The 10,545-nt window shown below is 42.3% G+C and overlaps 1 protein-coding gene and 3 non-coding genes across 4 annotated transcripts; 2 read left to right on the top strand and 2 right to left on the bottom strand.

The window, feature by feature from the left end:
- Window positions 1-128: 128 nt before the first annotated feature.
- Window positions 129-210, top strand: TRNAS-GCU. The gene has a single exon. It is a non-coding gene; the product is annotated as a tRNA-Ser (tRNA).
- Window positions 211-5,146: 4,936 nt separating this feature from the next.
- Window positions 5,147-5,219, bottom strand: TRNAK-CUU. The gene has a single exon. It is a non-coding gene; the product is annotated as a tRNA-Lys (tRNA).
- Window positions 5,220-5,443: 224 nt separating this feature from the next.
- LOC125530218 (transcription initiation factor TFIID subunit 9-like) lies at window positions 5,444-9,020 on the bottom strand (the record flags this gene model as incomplete). The annotated part of the gene is made up of 2 exons (XM_048694617.1): window positions 5,444-6,048; window positions 8,694-9,020. Coding segments are annotated over 2 exons (675 nt in total), but the record flags the coding sequence as incomplete, so codon positions are not given.
- Window positions 9,021-9,075: 55 nt separating this feature from the next.
- Window positions 9,076-9,157, top strand: TRNAS-GCU. Its single transcript has one exon. It is a non-coding gene; the product is annotated as a tRNA-Ser (tRNA).
- Window positions 9,158-10,545: the final 1,388 nt, after the last annotated feature.

Genomic DNA, 10,545 nt, shown 5'->3' with positions numbered 1-10,545 from the left:
GGCCGCCGCCCCCCGCCGCTGTCCATTCTCTGATTGCTGTGTCCTGGCTGGTGGAGGGTTTCCGGGAACGAATCGGGTTGGATATCAAATTGATTTATAAAATGTAAAGTAGCTCCAAAAATAAAAAAGACGCTTTGGCCGAGTGGTTAAGGCGTGTGCCTGCTAAGTACATGGGGTTTCCCCGCGAGAGTTCGAATCTCTCAGGCGTCGATATATTTTTTTCCTACCAATATTGTTTTCTTTCTTTTAGCCAGTATTTTTTTTCCCCGTGGCTTATTTTTATTTACTCCAAAAAAATTGCGAGAAAACCTTTCAATCTATTCATCAACTGTCAAGTTGATACAAAGAACATCATAAGTAAAAAATTACAGAGTACATGTTAGTAGACCACCTAACATGAGTACAAAAGTACCATCATGAGTACAAAGAACATCATGAGTGAAAAATTGCATACATGTTAGTAGACCACCTAGCGACGACTGCAAGCACCGGAGCGAGCCGAAGGCGCGCCGTCATCTTTGCCCCTCCCTCATTAGAGTCTGGCAAACCTTGTTATAGTAGACAGTCAGGAAGTCGTCGTGTTAATGCCTCATAGGACCAGCGCATCAGAATAGCAACCGCCTCCGATGAAGAGAAGCGTAGATCTTAAGGATCCAACCTGTAGACACACAAGCACAAGCGAACAAAGACAAGATCCACGTTAATCCACCGAAGACAACCGCCGACCAAATCCCAAGAGATCCGCCAGAGACAAACCTCCACACGGCCTCCGACAGTGCTAGAAACACCATCGGGACGGGGACTAGGCGGGGAGAAACTTATTCCATCTTCAGAGAGCCGCCGCCGCCGCCGCCTCGCCTCTCTGAGCAGGACACAAACCCTAACAAAACTCAAAAAAGCATGAAGAAACGGATCCCTCCCACCGGCAAAGGCCGGGATCCATCACGCCTCCATGGCCCTAAGACCACAGGAGACGAGGTAGATCGACGGCGGGATCGAAGGGAGGCACGAGAAACCATAGTCAAAGGGTCATCTTTCTTCCACGAGAAGAAAGAAAACTATCTACTCCAAATTTAGCTTCATAATAAATACGTTTCCACTTTCCAGTGTTTTGTTACCTAGGTGCTGCTGGATATAAGAGCATTTAGATCACTATCATAATGATCAAAATGTCACTTTTCCTATCAATATTTCTCGCCTTTTTGAGTAGGACATAAACCCTAACAAAATTCAAAGAAGCATGAAGAAACGAAGCCCTCCGGCCGGCAAAGGCCGTGATCCACCAGGCCTTCATGACCCTAAAACCACATGAGACGAGATAGACCGACGGTGGCACCGGAGGGAGGCACAAGAAACCCTAGTCAAAGGGTCCTCTTTCTTCCATGGGAGGAAAAAGAAAATTATCCACTCCAAATTTAGCTTCATAATAAATATGTTTCCACTTTCCAGTGATTCGTTACCTAGGTGATGGATATGAGAGCACTTAGATCACTATCATAATGATCAAAAAGTCATTTTTTTCTACGAATATTTTTCCCTTAGTTTTTGCGAGTAATATTTGTTTTCTCTATGGATTATTTCTATCTACTCCAAATTTAGCTTCATAATAATACTTTTCCACTTTCCAGTGTTTCGTTACCTAGGTGTTGGTACTTACTTCATAATGATCAAAGGGTCACTTTGGAACACAGATGATACGAGCACTTCTTGACCATGCGGCAACACAATTTATTCATCTTGCAGGGGGTTGTTCTGATGCCGTGATGCATTGGAAGCAGAACTTTGCGCATGTATGGAGGGTCTCTCACTTGCTATCCAACGTACTGATCTGCCAATTCATATTGAGATGGATTCCCTGCTGGCAGTGAAGTTGGTCAGGAGTGAAGCCATGAATAGGTCATTTTTTGCTTCTTTGATTGGAGAAATCAAGCATCTAAGGTCTCTTCATATGACGTCAATATCACATGTTCCTCATGATCAGAATCGGGTCAGCGATTGCTTAGCAAATTTTGCAAGAGTCAAGGCAGAACAGTAGTCTGGTTGGGATCTGGTATCCCCGAAGTAGTTGACTTATGTAAGAATGACCAAAGATAAACGTCGACCGGATCCCACGAGATCCATTGGAGACAAACCTCCACATATCTTCCCACGATGCTTGAAACATCACCAGGATAGGGCTAGACGGGTAGGATCTTATTCCATCTTCAAGAAGCCGCCATCGTCTCATCTTCTTGAGCATGGCAAAAACCTTAATAAAACTCAAAAAAGCATCTAAAAACGAAACCCTCCCGCCAGCAAGGGCTTGGATCCACTGCGCCTACATGGTTCAAGGACCATAGAAGACAAAGCGGACCGGCGGTGGCGCCGGCGAGAGGCAAGGAATCCTTGGATGAGAGTTCGCACGAGGGCAGGAGCGAAGGGGCACGGGGAATCGGAAAGGAAAACCCATGCAATGATGTGTTTGAATCTAAAAAATTTGCAATCAGAGAAGGATTAGTGCTGGCCTTGCAATGGAGTAACCTTCCTATTGATGTGGAGTCGAACTGTTTGGAAGAGGTCAATACATGGTGAGAAGCAGAGATGTCAACAGATCGAAGTACGCTTTTTTTGTGTGAACGAGATCGAAGTACTCCCTCCGTTTTTTTAGTCTGCATATAATATAAGGTTTGGTCAAAGTCAAGCTTTATAAAGTTTGACCAATTTTATATTAAAAAATATCAACATTCACAATATGAAATCAATATTATGAGATGCACCATGAAATGTATTATCGTACTATATAGTTTTAGTATTGTAGATGTTCATATTTTTTAATATAAATTTGGTCAAGCTTTATGTAATTTGATTTTGATCAAATTTTATATGCGGAGTAAAAAGAAACGGAGGGAGTACGCTTTGTTGATAAAAAAAGAGATCAAGGAGAGCTTCCCGTACTTCTTGTGTATTACTTGTACTTGGAATTTTTCTAGTCACGGTTTGACAAATTTTGGTAGGTCCTAAGTTCAAACTGTTGTGTGGCCTGTGTCAGGTCTGGAACGTGATTTGTATTCCCTGATTGAGTAATGCAAAGAACTATTTCGAAAAAAGAAACTATTGGAACACAGCCTGAGCAAAGGCAAGTGCCTGCGTACAAATTACAAGCTGATTCATCATTGAGAGAATTTCTTATTTGGCCCGTTCTTAAAACTTGCTTTCTTATTTGACCCAAAATATTTGACACCTAAAGTAAATTTTGTTCCTTATATGACACTTCCGTCCATTTTAGACACTAACCAAGTTAAATGTGAGGCAAAAAGACCATTTTGCCCCTAATGCATTGTGTAACTATCCTAAATGTAGTAAAAAAAGCAATCAGTTCACCCATGTTTTTAGGATGTTCAATGGATGATGCACATCTATATCTATGCTCCCATAGTTGTTTTTCCTTAGGTAATCTGTTCAGCGTCTATGTGAGGAAAATGTAACTTTGATCTATCAAAGTACTGTTGTATGATGTGTAGGTCTTTAATCGCTGCTGCCGCGCACATCTTTAATCGCTGCTGCCGTGCACCTGCAGACCATGCCGGCGCCGTCCACAACTCATAGCACCACGTATGAGCAGCCGCGCCCGTGGCGCCGTGTGTGGACTGGTGGACGCCCAAGGCCAAGACCGCTACAGCGCCGTTGGCTAATCGACGGCCGTCGACTCTGTAGTACAAATAATAGATATGCTAGTATAATTTCTACGGATGTTTTATACAGCTTTTAAACGCACAAATCAGTTTACCTAAGAAACAAAATATTGAAGCATACACATACATGTGCAGCATCCTTCCAACGTCGCTAAAATATGGATGAACTGGGTTGCTTTTTTTTACTACATCATGATATTTGCAAAATGCATTAGGGGCAAAATGGTCTTTTCATCTCACACTTAACACAGTTAGTGCCTAAAATGAACGAAAGTGTCAGATAAGGAACAAAATTTACTTTAGATGTCATATAGGGAAGAAAATTTTATTTGGGTCAAATAAGGAAGCAAATTTTAAAAAAGGGTCAAATAAAGTAAAAAAGCAATCAGTTCACCCATGTTTTTAGGATGTTCAATGGATGATGCACATCTATATCTATGCTCCAATAGTTTTTTTCCTTACGTAATCTGTTCAGCGTCTATGTGAGGAAAATGTAACTTTGATCTATCAAAGTACTGTTGTATGATGTGTAGGTCTTTAATCGCTGCTGCCGCGCACATCTTTAATCGCTGCTGCCGTGCACCTGCAGACCATGCCGGCGCCGTCCACAACTCATAGCACCACGTATGAGCAGCCGCGCCCGTGGCGCCGTGTGTGGACTGGTGGACACCCAAGGCCAAGACCGCTACAGCGCCGTTGGCTAATCGACGGCCGTCGACTCTGTAGTACAAATAATAGATATGCTAGTATAATTTCTACGGATGTTTTATACAGCTTTTAAACGCACAAATCAGTTTACCTAAGAAACAAAATATTGAAGCATACACATACATGTGCAGCATCCTTCCAACGTCGCTAAAATATGGATGAACTGGGTTGCTTTTTTTTACTACATCATGATATTTGCAAAATGCATTAGGGGCAAAATGGTCTTTTCATCTCACACTTAACACAGTTAGTGCCTAAAATGAACGAAAGTGTCAGATAAGGAACAAAATTTACTTTAGATGTCATATAGGGAAGAAAATTTTATTTGGGTCAAATAAGGAAGCAAATTTTAAAAAAGGGTCAAATAAGGAATTCTCTCTTCATCATTCATGCATTGCACAAGGAAATTGATTCCTGGAGAGTAAAATAAAATATTGAAGCATACACATACATGTGCAGCATCCTTCCAACGTCGCTAAAATATGGATGAACTGGGTTGCTTTTTTTTACTACATCATGATATTTGCAAAATGCATTAGGGGCAAAATGGTCTTTTCATCTCACACTTAACACAGTTAGTGCCTAAAATGAACGAAAGTGTCAGATAAGGAACAAATTTTACTTTAGATGTCATATAGGGAAGAAAATTTTATTTGGGTCAAATAAGGAAGCAAATTTTAAAAAAGGGTCAAATAAGGAATTCTCTCTTCATCATTCATGCATTGCACAAGGAAATTGATTCCTGGAGAGTAAAATAAAAAGGTGGTCGCCCACCGTGGGGCTCGAACCCACGACCACAAGGTTAAGAGCCTTGCGCTCTACCAACTGAGCTAGACGGGCTGTTTTGTTTTTGTTTTTATTTGTCAATAGTTCTTCAGGCGACATGCACAGAAGGTAACACTACATCCTACTAGCCCTAGCATTAAAAGCAAACAATGAGAAAAATAGTGAACTACAGATTTATCTCTATATCGATAAAAAAAGATTTATTTCTATATTGTACACTTAGTTTGTTTGGTCCTCATTTTAACCAACCAAATATGTGCCACATGCCACCAAAAGCATAATAGGAACACAGTCACAATAGAAACACCGACTTAGCATTCAGAAACAACGACGAGACAGCTCAAGTTCGACAAGATCTACAAAATCAACAAGTTGACAATAATGCACAGAAATTAATAAAACAGAGGTGCACAGCTACTACTTACACTACTTGCAAGGCTGCTCCCTTTCCTCAGCAATCAGCATTTTTCATGGTGCAATAGGAGGGCGCTAGCCAGAAAGGGCGGTCCCAGCAAGCTACACAAGCATCAGTTAGTTAGCCCATGTTCAACTGATCAATTGTCACTAGAGGGCGCTTTGCAGCCGTGGCAGCCACCGCGTTCAGTTGGAAAGAAACCCTCTGGCTCTGGCTCTGAGGCTGACGTTGCTCGTTGCCCCTCTGATCCTGTGAATAGTTTGGACTGGGATTGCCAGGGATTGCGTCAGCTCCCTCGTTGTCATCTTCTGCTTCTTCAGTCTGAGTTGGTGGCTTCAGTGCGGGTAGAAGCTGGTAGTTTTCAGTCAGCAAAGTGTCCTGCTCAGGTGGCAGAGGAATCGAGCCAGGTGGAGCAATAGACTTGGGTAGCGGGATCTTGTTCCGGCTGCGTGCCAACTCAAGCAGAACCTGTGACATCAGCAAAATGACTCGTCAACCACCTATGCATACAGAGTACTTTGTGTCAGCTAGAGTTTCCACGGATCTGATAAAACATAAAACACCACAAGAGTTGTTCATAGCCTTTATCTACGCAAGATCTTCTTTAGTTTCACTTACCGGCTAACCCATAAGTGAGTACACTTGTGAGTGACCCTCAATCTCTAATATCTTTGTAATACCTAATATGATTCATCAACATTTTAGGTATGTCTTCAGATGCCAGCCTCATACACATTAAGAATCGTACCCTGTTTGTTTCATGTTTCTATATTAGAATAGCCATACATTATAAAACATTGTTTTCTACTACAGGTAGCCTGTTCCCAGAGATTTGGAGGGGTGGGAGTGGGGGCGCCAGTGTACCAATGAATTGGTAGATAACCGGCATTACGGAGTGTTATGTGGGGAATTCCATATCAGAGGAGGAAACCCACAGGCCACAGCAGACACACCTGAGTTGGAATAGGCTAAGAGTTCTATTAATCTTTTGTTCCCTAAGTTAAGAGTCCTTTCAACAGAACCTGCAGCAGTCACGTTCCACAGCACTTTAAGTTTGTATCCATCCAGGACACTGGTCTTGAGTCACCTGTATAAAGGCTCCGTAGCTGCAGTGACTGATGCAAGTTATCAATAAAGAAGTCTTCCCCTAATCTCTATTCCCCACTACCCCGTTACCTTTCTGATCTGCGATGGCTACAGTGCGTCCTCATCAATACCTCATCAGCCCTCTGACACAGGCATACCTTCGATCTAGAGGCTCTAACAGATGCTCTCCCTTCTATGTGATTATTTGACTTGACCCATCCATGAAGAGTGTCCAAATCTAACGAAAGTTATTTACAACTACACATAATATATCTAAAGAGTAAAGCCAACTAATAAGGAAACTGAGTATTCTTGTTTCCAGTTGCAACAGACAAAAGATCCTCTTTCTAAAGATTCCCGCCAAGCCGTACATACGACTTTCATCGAATACGGCTTTCCACAGAATTCTGTAGGGATCTATGAGATCGGGTATGAAATTCTGTTTACTCACTTTAAATTGAGTATCCGTTTCCCTCCTTTTCCCACTAGGATCAGAAATCCTGTATTCTCCATATCCATACAATCGAGTCCTTAGGTTTCCAAAATAGTGTAATGGAAGAAGAAGTGCTTCGAATCATTGCTATTTGACTCGGCTGCTACGGCAGCAGCATCTCTGCACTAACAGAAGAGGGTATTTATTTCTTGCTTGATTCTAAAAGTTTAAATTGAGTATATAGAACTACTAGTTGCACATGATTCCTAAGATTTTAGACCCTTCAGAAGATAAGCATTCAACTTTTCAAACAAGAAATGGGCTCAGCTGAACATTCCTAACAAGACATGGACTGAATTGAAGTCAATATTCTGCCCCAACTAGACTCTCCTTGCATCATGTGCACAGATATGAAAGGTTTTCCCTTGATGGAGGCTAGAAAGGGCTCTTTTGCTTTTTTACTTTGAGGGTGGGGTGGGGGGGGGTTGTATTCTACTACCTTCACTTCTAACTTCTCCCACCTATTGGTGGTATTGATCTTACCTGAGCAATGCTATTCAAACGTACAGGTTCTACAAAAAGTTTTACTCCCTCCGTTCCAAATTAATTGTCGCAGAAATGGATGTATCTAGAACTAAAATACATCTAGATACATCCATACCTGCGACAAGTAATTAGGAACGGAGGGAGTATGTACCAATTCATTGTAGTGACGGTTGCTAAAATCATCAGAGCAGGTACAATCTAAAATAAGAATAGGATTTTCCTTACATCGAGAAGGTATTCGTTTCTGCTACTAGCTGCACCCTGGGATTTAAATCTCGGAACTCCCTGATTATATCCCACCAAACTGGCAAAAGTTCTGTCAGTTCCAACTTCCTAAAGGATAAAGGAGTCATCTTGGTCCTAGTGGTAAGGTGGTACTGGTAATGTACTACTTGAGATGAATCTGGGTTCGAATCCCACATTTGCTCCAATTTTTTTCATTATAATTTCAGTATAACACTGCCTGATATGTTGGTCCCTCTGATGGCTAAGAGTGTAGAAAAAACGACATTTCATGAGCTCAAGGGCTAAAAACCACAATCTCTGTGTTGCGTTGGGGATGGTGGCTTCTAAACACCATGTCTGAATCTTTGATTGATGTGTTCTTATTGTGGAACGCATTTAATTGAGAAGTTGAGCCTTATTTGAAATTCAAATTTTCCCCAAAAAATATCTCCCAGCCAAGAACCAGAAATTAACTGAAATCTCAACAGCACACATCATTTTTCGCACTCTTAGCCGTTGAGATTTCAGCCAAGAACCAGATATTTTTCGTACTCCAATTGGAGGGAGTAGTATCTCGATTGTTTCTTCCGGGACGCATCTGCACATCCTCTACAGTGCTTATCCTTTCCCCAATTGGAGTCCATAACATTACTCTCTCCGAATCTGATAGGTTCACAGGAAAGCCGGTCCTGGATCTAGAGTTTAAAGCGCACCCTTGTCCTCGTCATTCACCAATTGAATGAAGCTACGAAACCTCGTAATTTGTCCGAATCTAACGAAGATATACTAGGGTTTTTGGTGAGATTGGTAGTAGTACTCTTACCTCGCGTGGCGGCGGCTGGGAGAAGGAGAAGTTGACCTTGGCCTGGATGGCGAGGCGGACGTCGTCGGCGTCCATCTGGGGCTTGGCCGCGTGGTCGGCGTAGACCTGGGCATCGCCGAGCACGTCCCCGACGTAGCGGTAGGCCAGGTCCAGGAACTGGTGCACGACGCGCGGCTCGTACTCGCCCTCGCCGAGCCCCATCGACCGGAGGAGCTCCCGCACCACGCGCGCGTCGCGAGGCTCGTCCGGGCCGGAGGCTCCTCCCGCCGCCGCTGTCCATGCTCTGATTGCTGTGTCCTGGCTGGTGGAGGGTTTCCGGGAACGAATCGGTTTGGATATCAAATTGATTTATAAAATGTAAAGTAGCTCCAAAAATAAAAAAGACGCTTTGGCCGAGTGGTTAAGGCGTGTGCCTGCTAAGTACATGGGGTTTCCCCGCGAGAGTTCGAATCTCTCAGGCGTCGATTTATTTTTTTACTACCAATATTTTTTTGTCTTTCTTTTAGTGAGTATGAGTAATATTTTTTTCTTCTATCTACTCCAAAAAAAATTGCGCACCAATTTTTTTTACATGGTAATACGTGTCTCATTCATATATCATAAAGATCAAAATACAAGTCACGTAACGACCGACATGACAAAACTGAAAAGATAACAGAATATCTCTGAGTTTGAGGCGTCAATTATTTTTTTACTACCAATATTTTTTTGTCTTTCTTTTAGTGAGTAATATTTTTTTCCTGTGACTTATTTCTATCTACTCCAAAAAAAGTTGCGCACCAATTTTTTTACATGGTAATACGTGTCTCATTCATATATCATAAAGATCAAAATACAAGTCATGACATGACAAAACTGAAAAGATAACAGAATATCTCTGAGTTCGAATCTCTCAGGCGTCGATTTATTTTTTTACTACCAATATTTTTTTGTCTTTCTTTTAGTGAGTATGAGTAATATTTCTTCTTCTATCTACTCCAAAAAAATTGCGCACCAATTTTTTTTACATGGTAATACGTGTCTCATTCATATATCATAAAGATCAAAATATAAGTCACGTAACGACCGACATGACAAAACTGAAAAGATAACATAATATCTCTGAGTTTGAGGCGTCGATTTATTTTTTTACTACCAATATTTTTTTGTCTTTCTTTTATTGAGTAATATTTTTTTCCTGTGGCTTATTTCTATCTACTCCAAAAAAAAGTGCGCACCAATTTTTTTACATGGTAATACGTGTCTCATTCATATATCATAAAGATCAAAATACAAGTCACGACATGACAAAACTGAAAAGATAACAGAATATCTCTGAGTTTGAGGTGTCGATTTATTTTTTTACTACCAATATTTTTTGTCTTTCTTTTAGTGAGTAATATTTTTTTCCTGTGGCTTATTTTGTCGGGTGGTAGGTGCGACATATGCCAACGGGTGGCTTATCATTGTGGGAGCCAGTAAGACATCGCCGGTGCCTGGAAACGGGATAAGGCGAAGACATGCACGCCGGCGAATCTTACCCAGCTTCGGGGCTCTCCGTGGAGATAACACCCCTACTGCTGCTCTGCGGGGTCTTCGCATGATCACTAGATGAACAAGTAGCTACACAATGCTCCTCGAGCTGTTTTGGTGGGAGGAGGAAGAAGGGCACGGCTAGCCTGCTTCTTCTCCTTGCGGGGTGTCTAGAACTAGCAGGGGGTCGAACCCTTTGCATGGGTGCCCCGGGGGGTTTATATAGGCCTACCCCCCGGGGGTACAATGGTAATCCAACTGGGCGCGGGGCCCAGCCGTCTGTGACTGCGCTCGCCGGCTTCTGCGCCGGCTGCTGGGGCCCGCCCAACCGGGGGGCCCC

This window comes from Triticum urartu, unplaced genomic scaffold (assembly GCF_003073215.2).
Source record: "Triticum urartu cultivar G1812 unplaced genomic scaffold, Tu2.1 TuUngrouped_contig_6157, whole genome shotgun sequence".
Lineage (NCBI taxonomy): Eukaryota > Viridiplantae > Streptophyta > Magnoliopsida > Poales > Poaceae > Triticum > Triticum urartu.
The sequence above is the reverse complement of the archived record's forward strand: the minus strand, read 5'-3'. Positions and strand labels throughout refer to the sequence as shown.